Genomic DNA, 15,743 nt, shown 5'->3' with positions numbered 1-15,743 from the left:
GGAAACCAAGAGTCGGACCACAGGAGTATCTAATATTACCTTGTTGTACGTGAGCGGACGAAAGGTCGTCATCTAAAGTCACATTGAAGCTACTGCGTACAAGTAGTCTCTTGTCTACTCATCACCTGTTGAGAGTTACTGTATTGTGTGGTATATAGGGGTACTTGCATTTTGGTTATCACCACGGACATTGTTACAATAAAGGGACAAAGGTGCTGTGAGGGCAAGTGCGTTACCTATAAAAGTTGTTCCGGGTTCGATCGCAGTTCATATTAATGACATATGTTCCATATCATCAACAGATGTGAAGACATGTGGACACGAAGAGGTGTGTCAATGTGTCAAATAAGTGTCGCTTGGCCATATTTGCGACATGCGGAAATGTGTCATGGAGAGATGTCAGGTGTCAGGGCTACAAGTAGTCAGGAGATGGCAGGTGAAAGAGAGTGCCGAGCTGCATTTTTCTGAACTCGCAGCCCATTAAAAAAAAATGGTTGTATCATTGCATCTTTATTGGATGTAGGAGTTAAGACTTTGGTGTGATGGGAGTTGTTAATCATCATGGGAGGGGTAGATCTAGATGAATACTTCGTATTTCAATTGTTCTAATAAAATCAGACAATTTTGTGAAGTTCTTGTATCTGTAAGCGCTCTTTTCTTGCGTCGTGGTGGTATATCTTGTTCATGAGTGCGCACCCTATAATAGAAGTGCCTGCTCGCGCGAGAGCTGCTTAGCGCACAGTAGTTGGTGTGATGGAGGAGTAGTTAGTATTGTAAGAAATGCGATTCTTTATGGGATAGCCTCATTACAGCATGTCTTAGGATTTTCATTTCTCAGTTGCTGATGTTGCTCCCCCGGCGTCCGTTTGACGCTAAACTGAACCACACATCTCTATGGACTTCATCGTAGGACTGAAGCAGATCCAAAAGGGGCACAACACGCTCTGCGTCGTTGTGGACCGGGATTTATGTCCCATCTTATCGCCACGAGAAATAATTTAGCGGCTGAAGCCCTTGCCAACTTGTACATGGACCGGGTTGTGAGATACCACGGTGCTTGAAGTGATCGTGGGTGATTGAGACAAGTTGTCCATCTCGAAACAGTGGCAGACGTTACAACGCGAGTTGGACTGAGCTCTGAGGCTGTCGAAGTCTAACCGCCCCGAAACTGACGAGCAAATGAAGCTACAGTATTTGTAGTGAACATGGTGTTGGCCCGATTAATGAAGCAGAGGTGCATGTCATGAAGCCTCTGGTGAACACTCTGACTCCTTGACAAGTAGATAATTGGGATGTAGCTATAAGTAGCGGATGGTACAGGTTAATAGGAAGAAATTTTCCAAACTTCACCTACAGCGCTAACTAACCCCAGCTGAGCCCGTCTTTTTTATTCTTCTACATTCTATTATGTAGTCCTACTTGTAGCTGAGACCGTGTTGAACGTCATACAGTTAGCACTCGTCTGTGAAGATTTAGGATACAGTTAGATCGAATTGACCAAGTGCAAGTAATTGTACTCCCTCTCCATTATTTGTATCACTTTGCAGTGCTCCTTTTTCCAGAACTTATACTTGTACAAGTACAAGTACAAGTAACTGTGCAACATGTCGTTCACTATCCACAGGGCATACGTTAACGATTCTGACTGCATATACGGACGCTGAAAAACGTATTTTCGAGTTTCTTGAAAGAAGTCAAGCCACCACTCTGTAATGGTGGGTTACAGCTAGCTACCAGCATTCCAATTATCCCTTCTTTCAAGCCTAAATCCAGCTCAGGTTCACGCCGATTTCCAACTATAAGTTCTCGTATTTTTGTACATCTCATCGATAGAAGTGACAGGGGCGTTATTTGGGTCGATGGGATCTGCAAGGCGGGGAATGAGCACCATCAGCAAAGAATCTTTGGGTTGGGAAGTGTCCGTTTGGACGCCATTCGTCTTGAGGAAATGCCTCAGGTAGTCATACAAGTAACCCCATGCGATTAGCAACACCACTTGAGAGGTACAAGTACATACTGATGATGCATTGACTGTGACAACACTACTTATAGGAAGAACACATTGAACTGGAGGAGCTACTCTTAGAGTAACAATGACCACAAGTACAAGTACCGGTACAACTACTTGTAGTGTCAAGGAAAATACACACATCAAGAAGCTACAGTATGCACAGTATATATACTTGTACTCACGTCGAACTCGGTACATTATATTCAGCTCAACCAAGGCCAACAATGAGCCATAAATGCAACCCACTAAGCGAGGTTACATTATTGACGAGCGTAACTCATAATACCCCAAGCACCCGAGAACCCCACTTTCTGGATCTGAATTCTCGTCTCTTGCGGCGCTCTTCTCGTATGTCTGCACGGAATGCATCTTTTGAACGGCTTCGCATGCATCTACATTCTCCATGAATGTACATTCTGGACCCATGTGTAAACTGTGCATGAGATCTCACAATGACGTCAGAGAGGGAAACGTAGAAGTGCAAATAGCGGTGCTCCCGAGTAGGAGATGCGCCATTTTCAACAGTGCATCGGCTCTGCCTCTATAACTCTTCTAGGAGTAGCAGCTCATTTGCCTCTGCAACTTCTATTGTACCCCATCGAGTCACACTAACCCATGCTGATCACCGTTATAGAGAGAGACCAACGCGGATGAGACAGAACAAGGAGGGGAGACTCTTACTGCGGAGCCCAAATGACAATGACACAAGCGGGAACCAACACAACGGCGATGACGACTAGAATACTTGTGCCCATTCCGATGTCTCGCATGTGCTTGACTGTGATTTGTATGACAATTCAAGCACGCACGGCTGACTTCCGAATTACCCCTTTCACACGTCTCGATAGGGGCAAATTACGTACGCAGATGGATGTAAAAAATGTAGCCGAGCACTGCACGTGTCACGGGATAACTCTGCTGTCAAAATACTGGTGCAATGTACTCGTACGTCACACGGCAAACTGAGACAACATACGCATCTTTCATCCCGTTCTACATGTACACTCACACGAGATCACCTCTCATCTCATCTCACATGGGCTGGAAGCAGTTATTCCCTTGCTTTTCGCTCCTACTTAGCCTCAGACTTTTTGCAACATCCATCCCACTGTAACCCAACGTCCCAACTCAGCAATCGGATTCCCCCTTTAAAAAAGATTACACCATGAGCCTCATTGAACTGAAGCCAACTGCGCTGTAGAACTCACACCACGCGAATACTCAGGCTCAGACTCAGAGTTATACTGTACCACCACGCGTGTGTGAGCGAGTGTGTGAGTGAGAGTGTGAGTGAGTGTGTGTGTGCACCCCGGTCCAGTCCTCACACTAATAACCCCATGCCATGCACACATTCCAGCAACCTTGGCATTTTCCTGCCGCTCCCTATAGCATTCCCTTCCATTTCATTTCTTTGCCTCGCTGGGGATGGGCTATTCCTGCCTTTAGACGCTGCCGGAATGCAGGCTGTGTTTATAGCATTAATTGAATTTGCATCCACTGTGAGCATGGTCTGACGTGTCGGTAGGGTAACTGTACCGGGGAGGAGCAGGAGACGATGAAGGACCGCAAGATGGAATGCTGGGGGTGTTTCCACCACGAAATCCGGCTCGGCGACACCCCTCAAGTGCGCGAATTACAAATAGTATCCTCAGTCACGCTATGCCTTTCTTGGACGTCGTTAGGCCACCGCTGACTTACTCATAGCTTCCAACCATAGCCTCTGACCTGGTAATGGTGCTAACAGCTAAAGTTTGGAGACAAGGTGGGTTCTAAAAAAAACCCAAAGGTTATGTGGTAACAAGGAGTCTTGGTTGTGATAGAACGTATTGCAAAGGGATTGTGGCCATGTCAGAGGAAAAAATATGATTCCATTAGATTCAGGATGCTTTACTGTGTACGGTAACATGTTATTTACGGCTCTATATCTTTGCAGGCAGCTCTTTATCACAATCATAATTAGCACCTATTCTTACCACCCTCATATAGAGTTTTAGACTACTATGCCCAGGCATTCCCACGCGTAACTCAAATAACTCAATAAGGAACGTTACCAGACCACTGCAGCTCTTGTGTCTCTTTGCACAGGTGCCAGAAAAATATATCTCTTCTTCACTTGCATTCATTTGGCTACACAGATCACTGGTGGCACTCGTTTCCCAGTCACGACACCCGCACCGACACCCCTCTTACTAACGACACAGAAGGAGACAAGAGAACATCACACACACACCAGCTTCTCCGCAAAAAGTACAGTATTATCACGCTTGACCCCCCCATAGGTCACACTACATACCACTACCCACCTCATACACATCAGCGCATAGGTGTCAGCACCCACCACACACCAGATGCAATTCAGATATCTGCTCTTCCTGGCGCTGGCAACGGTGGCTCTCGGAGAAAAGATTCTCCAGGCCTCGTCACTAAACACATGTATGGCCAACTCGTCAGTGACGGCCGACTACTTCGACGTCAAGCTCTTTCCCGATAACCAGACACTGACCTACAACATCCACGCTAAAACTGACATTGAAGGAAAGGTCAACGCCGAGCTCCAGATCTGGGCCTACGGTATTAACTTCAAGTCCATTAAAATCAACCCCTGTGATGGTGACACCGCCCTGAAGACCATGTGTCCCCTGTATCCCGGAAACATCCAGCTAGAGTCGGTGGCAACGCTGTCCAAGAGCGATCTGGACCAGGTCCCCGGTATCGGTTTCACCTTCCCCGATCTGGATCTCATGATCGTTGCCAACGTGTTCATGGAGGACACTGGCAAGAAGGTTGCCTGTGTCGTCATCCAGTTCTCTAACGGAAAAACCGTTGAACACACGGCCGTCAAGTGGGTCACAGCCGTCATTTCAGGCCTGGGCCTGCTCGTGGCTGCTATCGCAGCTACTTTCGGCAACTCCATTACTGCCGCCCATATTGCTGCCAACTCGCAGTCCCTTTTTGTCTATTTCCAAACCACCGTCATCTTCACAATGATGTCCGTCAACCGAGTGCCCCCCATGGCCGCTGCCTGGGGCCAAAACGTGGCATGGTCTGTTGGTCTTGTCTATATCAAGTTCATGCAGAAGATCTTCCGATGGTACGTCCAGTCCACCGGCGGAAACCCCACTCTGTATTTATCGCACAAGACCACACCCGTTCTGTTGCAGCGTTCGTGGGAACACTCTTTCGGCTTGGACCGGTTCCCTGTTGTTGGCAAGCTCGGAAAATCTCTTCTGAAGGCTTCTCAGGCCATGGTTAACGATGTCTACGGTTCTACTGTCCACAGAGTCAGCTACCACCCAAGCGGTATTCGAACCCGTGACCTGCCTTGGGACTCTCTGATTGCTCGAGCTGTCACTGACACTGCCACCCATCATGGAGCTGTTGACCAGGGATCCGACCCTTCCATCTCTCCTCAGTCGTCCTCCACTCTGCTTGTTCTGCGAGGAATGCTTCGAGTCATCTACGGAGCCGGCATCGAGCAGACCTCTGGAGCTATCACCTCCTTCACCTTCTTTGTGCTCTTCTGCCTCATTGTGTGCATTGTCTTTGGCATTCTCAAGCTGTTCCACTTTGGTAAGCACAAGCATGTCAAGACCGTGGAGGATGATGTTCCCCACGGCTCAACTCTGCCCTCTTCTCAGCTCAAGACTGCTCTGAAGCGGACTCTGCTGATTTTCACCCCTCAGCTGCTCGTCTTCTCGCTGTGGGAGTTCTATGAGCGAGACTCTGCTGCCGTCATCGTCATTGCCGTCTTCTTCCTCATCCTTCTGCTGTCTGTCATTGGTTACGGCTCCTTCAAGGTGTTTATGACTGCCCGACAGTCCATCCGAGAGCACAACACCGTGCAGTATCTGTTGTTCGGAGACCAGCACGTTCTAGAGAAGTACGGATACCTATACCTGCACTTCAACGCCAACCACTACTATTACGTCGTCGTGCAGTTGGTCTACACTTTCGTCAAGTCTCTGTTCATTGCCTACTCTCAGGGCAGTGGAAAGACCCAGGCCATGACCATCTTTATCATCGAGCTCATCTACTTTGCCTGTCTGTGCTGGCGAAAGCCCTACATGGATAAGCGAACCAACGTGCTCAACATCACCATTGCGCTGGTGAACCTGCTCAACGCCTTCTTCTTCACTTTCTTCTCTCGAATTTACAACCAGCCTCCCGCTGTGGCATCGATCATGGGAGTCATCTTCTTTGTGCTCAACTGTGCCTTTTCGCTCTTCCTGCTGATTGTCACCATTGTCACCTGTTTGATTGCCATCTTTTCCAAGAATCCCGACACTCGATACCACCCTGCTAAGGATGACCGAGTGTACTTCCTACGAAACAACGAGAAGAACGCCGAGGAGGAATTTGATGCCCTTGGACATCAGATCAAGGAGGGCCACACGGTGGAGCATGACTCGTACGACTCGAGTTACGATCTCACCATGCGAAACTCCATCAGCAGTGCGGCTGCTGACCCCAAACCTACCATCGAGAGCAGGTTTGTTTAAGCGCTGAGCTTCAGGTATTTATGATAACGATTTATGATATGAACAATTCGTAGGTACTTGTATTTGTAGATATATTCTTCGTTAATTGGAAGACATGAGCGACCGCCTCCATACTGTATTTCTACGTCAAGTTTGAATCCTACAGTTGACGTACACTTGAATGCCAAGAGCAGCCCTGTCAATATCAAAGCAAAAATGGCGCCTTCGGGTAGCAGCTAACAGCCAAGAACGACAGCTTGTGGGCAGTGCACAATGAAAGACACAGCCTACTTTCCCGCCACTCTTTTGTTTCTTTAACAGCTTCCGCGCTGGCACGTTTCCATTGTTTTCGACCAGAGCCTCTGTTTATGTTTTCCTTGCTCGCATTTTGTTTCAAAAACCATCATGCACGATATCCGAATAATCGCAAAAAGAATGAAGTGGATACAGTATAAGTGTGAGCCGATACAAGTAGGCAGTGCTGAGACATGTCCTGCACGTTGGGCGTGCTAGTTGCGTTGTGTCTCACTTGTCCCGATGCAGTCTCGGGTATATGAGCGGGTGTCAGACATTAGAGATGTACTCGTGTTGTGCTCGTACCGTAGGTACTCGTAGATGGGTTATATGTACAATGCGTTTTTTGGACACTGGAAGGTCCAATTGGCTACAGTACTTGAATACAAGTAGCCCACAGCAGAAGATCTCAAGCTCAAAGATCGTCAAGTGAACTCTGTGCTACTTCGCCGATCCCTCGTATCGAGGTTGCAGCTACAGAGGAATGAGACGAGGTCATGTTTAAATGCGGCAGTACAATACCCACGCGTGTTATTCAACGGTGGAGACAAGTCCACTGTTATCTATGTACAGTACAAGTATCCGCAACCGTAGTTCAGTATACTTGTATATTGAAGTATCATCATCACTTGATATTACTTTGCTGCATCATTTAATTTGATTTAGATAGACTCACACTCATGAGGATAGCTATTCCATGATATTCCGTGGCGCACAATACCATTAACCATCAAACCAGGGTGCATCTGATGAGCCAAAGATTTGAATGTTCTAATCACATTCATTCATTCATGGATTATACATACTCTTAATCTCAGAACCTTATTTTAACATATTGAGCTAGTGCGTGGAACACGTCCCACAAAACATGTCTGCGGATTTAGCTCAGTTGGGAGAGCGCCAGACTGAAGTCGTTCTTCGGTCAGAGTAATCTGGAGGTCCTGTGTTCGATCCACAGAATTCGCAATTTTTTTACATCTTATGATTTGTGTATTTGTACTGTATCGATTCACTGTGATTCTTTCTCTTTTTGATCTACTTGTAGCGCTGAGGCTAACATGACTTGTTTGATAGAATTAAAGGATGCGACCCAGGTCATTCAACCATCTGTACAGGTAGCTAATTACCGGTATGTACAATATTGTAACAATGTACAAGTAGCTGCTCATCTACTGTAGCCAACCACTTGGAACTCATTTAGGAGTCAAAAGAAGAATGAACGCATATATCACCAGCTTTTCTTATGAGTCAGATCACTTCGTCTACCTCCATTTCATCTAACAGTTTGTTTGGACAGACCACTTCGAGTATGAAAAGACAGAAAAATCTGTTGTGATATTATTGACAGTTCTGGTAAAAGTCTTCCGCTCCTGCAAACACAATGATCACTAATTGTTTGTAGGTGATGATGGGAAAGGTGGACATCTCAAAGCTGGTAATCAAGCGTAGTTTCTCTTCAAAAGAAGGATCAGAACAGACCTCCAGATGGTCTTTCATGACATCAGTCTATAGTGGGCGCACAGCCCAAGGCTCTCGAATTGCTCCTGACTGCGTCTGTTTGTTTATCCTCTGGCAACCAGCTCATCTCACCCAACTTCCGACTGTTTGTCCGTATAGTGCATCCTCTCGCTACGTCGAATCAGCCACGCTCGAATCGGCTAAAGGTGTCGTACTTTCGGCTCGTCTAGTTCAAAAATATATATGCTATGCTGATTAGAGGTGGGCTGACTACATGGTCATCTGCTCAAAGAGTGCAGAAATGCTCTCTCCGTGGTGGTTTCGTCGCATGCACTCGGCAAAGATGGCAGACACGTCGATGACCACCAGCTTGGTGGCGGCGATTCGACGTTCGACAGGTATGGGGTACGTGTTGGTCACAACCACCGAGTCGATGCAGGGGCAGGCCTGCAGCTGCTCGAGACAGTCGTCGTTGAAGATGCCGTGAGTGGCAATCACAACCACTCGCTTGGCACCACAATTGAGTCTGCAGTGCTCGGCGGCGGCAACAAAAGAGCCGTGCCGGTCAATCATGTCATCAACAATGATGGCGGTTCGGCCCCGCACATCTCCGACCAGCGTGATGAGCTTTTCTCGCTGGAACTCGTCGTCGTCATCGTCGGAGCCCTCAGCGTCAACAGAGCCTCCCAGCGCATGTTTCAGGTCGACTGACGAATCGGTGTGCTGAAGACGAGGTCGGGTTTCGGCCTCAGACTGGGCCTCGGACTCGGACTCTTCCTCAAGGTAGTCATCTCCCACCACGTGGCCCTGGACAACTCGGGCGGTCTGGACACCGTGGGCAGTCACAATGTGCACTCCCTCGTCCTCTTCGTCGTCAAAGACATCGTCTTCTCCCTCCTCACCAGGATTGAGCGACGGCCGTCGGCCACCGAGCTGAGAGGGCTTTCGGGTGTTTGACGACTTTCGTCGCGAGGGAACTGTGCCATGAGTGGTGTTAGGTCCGTCCTGCAGCTTCATGGATGCCCGTCGAGCGGTTCCGTTGAGAGGAGAGCCTGGTGCAGGCAGCACGGTAGGAGGAGCGCCTCGAGCGCCCTTCTTTCGTGGCGAGGCAACCGAGAAAATGGGGGCTTGGGCCAGGTTGAGCATGGACGAGTAGGGCTTGTGGTTTCGTCGTCGGTCAGTCTGGATCATGGCGAAGTTGATCTTGAGAGCGTCGGCCAGCGCTGTGACTCGCTTGGTACCACCGGGGTTCTTGGAGACCACCACCGCGTCCTTGTAGTCGGGGACATTGTGTCGAATCCACTGGGCCAGAGTAGGACCCGCATGGAGGTTGTCGACAGGCACGGTGAAGAATCCCTGCATCTGATTGGCGTGCAGATCCATGGTGATGACATGGTCGGCGCCGGCCATGGTCAGCAGGTTGGCAATCATTCGAGCAGTGATAGCGCCTCGATGCTTCTTCATCTTGGACTGCTTAGAGTAAGGGTAGGAGGGGATCACGGCGGTGATTTTGTGAGCAGAACCGGTTCGGCAGCCCGAAATCAGAATCAGCAACTCCATCAAATGATCGTTGACCGAAGGAGAGCCCGACTGCACAATGTACACATCCTCGTCTCGCACAGACACTCCAATCTCCACTGACGTTTCGCCGTTGGAAAACTTTTTGAGAGTGCAAGGGGCAGGCTCCACGCCGAGACGGTTGCAGATGAGCCCGCCCAGCTCCGTGTGGGAGTTGCCGATGAAGACTTTGGATCGACGCATGGATAAGACGGAGGTGTGGTGGAGGTGAGAGTATTGAGCTCTTCCAATTTTTTCTCCCACTCTGCAGCAGAAAACTCTATTTCACGTGGGCCGGCTAAGAAGGGCGATGAAATGAGGCGATAAAGAGGTAGGGGAGGGGTTATGAGTCCATCACGTGTTTTAAAATAGTTCAATTGTATATATTTTGTTTACTCACCAACGAGATTCCTTTTCCTTCACCTCACATCATCCTCCCGTCCCGTGTCAAAATGTCCACGTCCATGCAGCACTTTAGACCCAAACTGCAGACCAAAAAATAGTTGGAACGGTGCAAGAAACCCCCAGGCTCATGCTTGTCGTGCAGACGGATGCATTCCCCGGATTGAGGTGGGAGGAGAAGAGGGCGGTCTATTTGAGCTCCGAGAAAGCGGGTTATTAGTCGGACCTTTCACCCCCTCGTTATGGTCATGGACCCGCTTTAGATCTAAACGCTCTGGTTTAGCGTCTCAGCTTTAAACACACCGTCGCTGTCTTTCCGTTTGTCTCCGTTGTCCTCGGCTTGCTTTATCTGTCGTATTAGTGGTTGCCTTGAGGATGACAGTAGGGAGAGAGGGGGAAGAATAAAATGAGTGTTACAAGGCTCTGTAGTGATCAGTGATAGTAAATTGACGTAAATTAATACTCATTGTAATTACTTGTGCCGATACATGGTCTTCTCTTGTCCCCAAAGGGATGAAACAGTTCTGTTTCATTGTTATCCGCACATTAAATAAAATCAGGGATACTGGTTATGATGTTAGCGGGAAGGGAATCTCTACATAGTTTTTGGTCGTGAAATGGTGAGATCTAGTCTAGTCGGTGATAATGTATTATCATCTTTGCAGCTTCAATGTATATATTATAACTACGTACACTAGACTCTATACATATTCAAAGACTGTGTAGGGGTCTCTGCCGACCCTTACTGTAACACACACACATATGCTACTCCCATCCCTAACAGTGGCTACTGTACCTGTAGTTGATCTCAGAGGTTAGTAAAGAACAATTATGCATAATTGAGATTATAAAAAAAAGTGTGCAATATGAGATCAGACAATTACATTTTCATTTTCAATATATTCCCTCTTTGTGACATATGGGCAATAAATTTGACCATTTCTCAGCTGAAGCACCTCTCAGACTGACTATACTAGAAGATGACTGATGTACAGCGCTTTTCTCTCTCTCTCTCTAAAACCCAACTAAAGGTAGTTGGCATTGTACACCCCCACACACCACCTCATCGCTTCAGTAAAAAGCAACCCCCATCCTCTTTCACTAATATCTTACTAATCAATCCCCTTGCTAAGCTCAAACCGTAGACTCAATAACCCTCGAAATAACTCCGCCTCTGGAAATGTCTTAAACCGAAGGCATTAGAAAAGCGACGACGCGGTTCTAGAAGTTTTACTCACATGTCCCACCCTATCCGGAGCCAAGACGCGAGATTACGTCAAGTCACACAACCGCTTTTTTTGTGAGGGTCTTCTTCCATCCTTAATACCACCAATAATCGCTTTTCTCTACTCCGCGGTAACCTCTAACTTTTGATTCTCAGGTTTGTAACGAAAAGCCTTGATACTATTGACGAAAGGAGCGAAAAGTGAACGGGCTAAAAAGAGGTGATGGGCGTCTCGAATGCCTTGCGGACAGATGTGATGGTCTAATGCCTTATCTTAGGCTAGTAATATGACAAAGACTGAGAGGGGGAAGATAATCGTCTGAACAAGTGCAACCAGTAGTACACAAGTACAATAACAGCATCGCACAGTAGACACTCCAACCTATTTATAGATTCAAGCTCGATCCACAATTGAAGCTTGTGGAGAAAAGCGGGAACAAGTCGAGGTGGGAAAAAGATGGAAAACAAACGTTGGTTGGTGCAGGTCAATATGGCACACTGTACATATCGAGAAAGAATAAGGAACAAGTGGGTTGACAAGCCAGAAGAAAAACAACTTGATAAGACATTCATCTTTCGGTATAACCACTGGAAAACATGCTCTCATGAAGAAAAACACACAAACCCCTATCCTCTGTCTATACCCCAGCAAACTAACGCAAACCTTTGTTAGGACAAACTTCGGTGGTGGGCTGTATGAGTGCGCGAGTTAAGGCCTCTCTCGAGTTGTGAAGATATCTCCACACCTCATCCCATATACCACACTATGAGACCCTCAACCTATATCTGGGCGCTGGTGCTGGCGGTGACCACGCTGCTGGCCCCCGTGCACGCTGATCTAAGTTTTCTGGATCTCGACAAGCCCGATACCGTCGACAAGGCTCTTGCTCTCATTGCTGAGGGTCTTTTGGACTACTACCAGGGCTTCACCTATGGAGGAACCATTGGAATGTTTGTGCCTCCCTACTACTGGTGGCACGCTGGCGCCGCCTGGAACGCCATGATCGAGTACTGGCACATCACTGGCAACTCCACCTTCAACAACATCACCTTCGAGGCCATGAAGGCCCAGCGAGGAGACAAGTACAACCTCATGGTGCGAAACTACTCTTCTTCCGAGGGTAACGATGACCAGGGAGTGTGGGCCATGACCATGATGACAGCTGCTGAACGAAACTTCACCAATCCCGACGACGACTACGGATGGCTGTACGTTGCTCAGGGTGCCTTTAACTCCATGGCTGACCGATGGGACACTCAAGTGTGCGATGGAGGTCTGCACTGGCAGATTTTCCAGTGGAATTCTGGATACGACTACAAGAACGCTATTGCCAATGGAGCTCTTTTCAACCTCGCTTCTCGACTGTACAGATACACCGGTAACACCACCTACCTCGAATGGGCCGAAAAGATCTGGACCTGGTCCGAAAAAGTCAAGATCATCGACGGTGGCCACGTCTACGATGGTATCCATCTGCCCAACTGTTCTGATCGATCTCCCTACCTCTGGACCTATAACTCCGGTATCTACATGTCCGGAGCTGCCTCAATCTACAACGCGACCATGCTTCGAAACGGCACTAACGCCACTCTCGAGGCCTCCGTATGGATGAACCGAACCTACCAGCTGTGGAATGCTGATATCATGAAGGGAATTTTCTTTGGCGGCAACCAGAGCAACATCATGGTGGAAATCGCCTGTCAGCAGGTCACCATCACCTGTAACCAGGATCAGAGAACTTTCAAGGGTATCTACTCGTCGCTTCTTGGCCAGACCGCTCAAATGATGCCTTCTCTGGCTGGCTCTATCCTGTCCTACCTGCGTCCTTCGGCCTATGCTGCTGCTCGAACCTGTTCTGGAGGTTTTGACGGACATACTTGCTCCATCAACTGGCTCACAGGCGAGTACAACGTCTCGTACATTGGTCTCGGAGAGCAGCTGTCAGCTCTGGAAGTTATTCTCAACACCCAGATTCTCAACTCCACTGGTCCTCTGACCGATATCACCGGAGGAACCTCCAAGGGTAACGGATCTGCCGGAACCCAGGGAGACAACCCCTTCGGAACAAGCCAGGACGATGCCAGTCCTTTGGATATTCATGGAGGAGATCGAGCAGGTGCCGGTATCATCACTGCTGCGGTCGGTATCATGTTGATTCTGGTCTTCTGGTTCCTCATTGTTTAAGTTGAGGATCCGGCTTGGGAATGAGCAGCGACTGGCTGTCCTAATGACATTATTCTGAACCACCAGCTGCACACTGGTTGTGTTTTGGGTATTGGAAATAATGAGAACATTACATGGAGGATTAGATGGCAGTATAAGGCTGTATATAGATGGTAAATTATTGTGTTTAAACGGGCTGAAGATCACTGTTGTGCCGTACAGGTACAGCAAAGATGTTTGTAACAAACCTTTCAAGGACCAGTTAGGACAGCACAAGTAGTCTCACCAACAACAACAGAAATATAAAAAAAATATGTATTGTACATATAAAATAAATAAAGGCGCATGCTCATCTCTCAGTTTCCTCTTCCTAGAACCGCGCAACCCCAAACAGTGTCCTTCACCTGGTTATCATACTAACCAGCACCTCCCCATGCTCCTCGAATACGTCTTGCCAACTGCATATCTTTTTGCATGATGGTGACACGTTTTGCATGGATAGCACACAGGTTGACATCTTCGAACAAATGGACAAGGAATGCTTCCGCCGCTTCTTGTAGTGCCAGCAGCGCCATACTTTGCCACTGCAAATTTCCGTACTCGCTGCCCAGATAATTGAGGGCCACCTCTCGGACGACTCGCGCAAACGGTAGTTTGGCAATCAGCAACTCAGTTCCACGCTGGTACCTGCGGATCTCCTTGAGGGCCTTTTGTCCTGGCTTATATCGTGGCTTGGTGATTTTCTGTGTCGTATCTCGTCTCTCGCCTGGCAGAGTCTTTCTCGTCTGACCCAGGGGGTGCAAACCTCCTCCTCCTCGAGGTTTCCCGGCCACTCCGGCTGATGATGAGGCCAGAGATATCCGTGCCATGTGTGGTTTTGTATCAAAGTGTGTTGGTAGCGAGGATGATAGTTTGCACGCGTCGCGTAATTTAGGAGGTTAAGGTGTGGGATGCATGACAGTCTAGATATAGAAGAAGGGCGCATTTTTTTAATATTTTTTGGGGGGAGAAAGGGGGGAGGCTATAGAGCTTATAAAGAATAAGTAACAAATCCAAAATTAATGAGTTTTACTAAGTAGTTACATATCCTGTTCCCATTCAAGAAGAGGGACTTTTCTTCCATCACCATTCCCTTCTTGGACGGTATTCTAAAACTCTATTTGGACCATGCAGAGTGATGCAAAAAAGTTGTGTGTATCAGTGAGATCATCACCGCAGACACCATGGGATACAGCCGGCGACGACCACGAAAGGCGTGGGTAGAAAAGACACCCAGGGAACTTGTGGAGGGACTTGAAGAGCTCAAGCGAGATGTCAAGCGGTCCAAGTTCTACGACTTCTTCCAAACCCATCTCCAACAGACTCTAGAGAAACACAGCACCAAGGAGTTTGCAGATATCCAATGTCTGGCATTGGGCAAGCCTGCAGAGGACGAAGGAGTGCGATACCAGCTGGTATTGTTGCTTTTGCTGGCCGAAGAGCTCAAGATCCCTCTGGACAAGGTAGTCTGTACAGAACCTATGTTCACGGCTCGAGATGAGGAAATGCTCAAGCTGTTAGGAATGAAGACCGTGACAGGGATGTGGGATCCTGATTTCAGAACGAAGGATGTAGAGGAGGAAACAAAATCTGTGAAATCAGATACACAAAAGGCTGACATGGAAGACACAACAGACATAGCCGCAGAATCTGGTGACATCGAAGATCTGACCAAAAGCATTTCCGAGGTGAAACTTCAGCCGACAGAGTCTTTCATCTACGCACCTCATGCACCTGTGAACGTCAATGAACTGCTCTTCATCAATGCAGACTTCATTGTGGCCAACTATCTCGGATCCTATGACACTCGGTTTGGAGATGACGAGTTCAAGCAGAAGTACCCTGCTCTGAGCACGATACTACAGTCTGAAAAAGACCTGAAGTGTGAGTGGGAGATGATCGAGATTCCTGATAAACTGTCCAAGGGCGAAGCTTGGGCTGTGGCGTACAATGGATTTGGTATTCATCGAAAGGAGAGAAAGGCAGCTGCAGCGGAGGAGAGGGAAGAGAAGGAAAAGACGCTGAAGGAGTAAGGCAAGAAGGAAGACAAGGCATAGATGTAGTGAGTCAATTATTTATACGATCTTACTTATTACTACACAGGAGCACTCACAC

The 15,743-nt window shown here is 48.0% G+C and overlaps 6 protein-coding genes and 1 non-coding gene across 7 annotated transcripts; 5 read left to right on the top strand and 2 right to left on the bottom strand.

Moving 5' to 3' along the window:
• Positions 1–4,359: 4,359 nt before the first annotated feature.
• Positions 4,360–6,510, top strand: YALI1_B18069g (uncharacterized protein; the record flags this gene model as incomplete). Its single annotated transcript, XM_500846.3, has 1 exon — positions 4,360–6,510. The coding sequence occupies one exon, from the start codon at positions 4,360–4,362 to the stop codon at positions 6,508–6,510; it is 2,151 nt and encodes a 716-aa protein (XP_500846.1).
• Positions 6,511–7,657: 1,147 nt separating this feature from the next.
• Positions 7,658–7,749, top strand: YALI1_B18036r. The gene has a single exon. It is a non-coding gene; the product is annotated as a tRNA-Phe (tRNA).
• Positions 7,750–8,511: 762 nt separating this feature from the next.
• Positions 8,512–10,002, bottom strand: YALI1_B18012g (uncharacterized protein; the record flags this gene model as incomplete). Its single annotated transcript, XM_500845.1, has 1 exon — positions 8,512–10,002. The coding sequence occupies one exon, from the start codon at positions 10,000–10,002 to the stop codon at positions 8,512–8,514; it is 1,491 nt and encodes a 496-aa protein (XP_500845.1).
• A 1,178-nt stretch (positions 10,003–11,180) lies between these two features.
• On the top strand, positions 11,181–11,574 carry YALI1_B17998g (uncharacterized protein; the record flags this gene model as incomplete). Its single annotated transcript, XM_068282087.1, has 2 exons — positions 11,181–11,341; positions 11,409–11,574. The coding sequence occupies 2 exons, from the start codon at positions 11,181–11,183 to the stop codon at positions 11,572–11,574; spliced, it is 327 nt and encodes a 108-aa protein (XP_068138188.1).
• A 617-nt stretch (positions 11,575–12,191) lies between these two features.
• Positions 12,192–13,610, top strand: YALI1_B17990g (uncharacterized protein; the record flags this gene model as incomplete). The annotated part of the gene is made up of 1 exon (XM_500844.3): positions 12,192–13,610. One exon carries the CDS (start codon positions 12,192–12,194, stop codon positions 13,608–13,610), a length of 1,419 nt encoding a protein of 472 aa, XP_500844.1.
• A 395-nt stretch (positions 13,611–14,005) lies between these two features.
• Positions 14,006–14,458, bottom strand: YALI1_B17968g (uncharacterized protein; the record flags this gene model as incomplete). Its single annotated transcript, XM_500843.3, has 1 exon — positions 14,006–14,458. One exon carries the CDS (start codon positions 14,456–14,458, stop codon positions 14,006–14,008), a length of 453 nt encoding a protein of 150 aa, XP_500843.3.
• Positions 14,459–14,812: 354 nt separating this feature from the next.
• On the top strand, positions 14,813–15,661 carry YALI1_B17964g (uncharacterized protein; the record flags this gene model as incomplete). Its single annotated transcript, XM_500842.3, has 1 exon — positions 14,813–15,661. One exon carries the CDS (start codon positions 14,813–14,815, stop codon positions 15,659–15,661), a length of 849 nt encoding a protein of 282 aa, XP_500842.1.
• Positions 15,662–15,743: the final 82 nt, after the last annotated feature.

The sequence above is a fragment of the Yarrowia lipolytica genome, chromosome 1B, assembly GCF_001761485.1.
Source record: "Yarrowia lipolytica chromosome 1B, complete sequence".
Classification (NCBI taxonomy): domain Eukaryota; kingdom Fungi; phylum Ascomycota; class Dipodascomycetes; order Dipodascales; genus Yarrowia; species Yarrowia lipolytica.
This window is presented reverse-complemented; position numbering and strand designations above follow the sequence as displayed.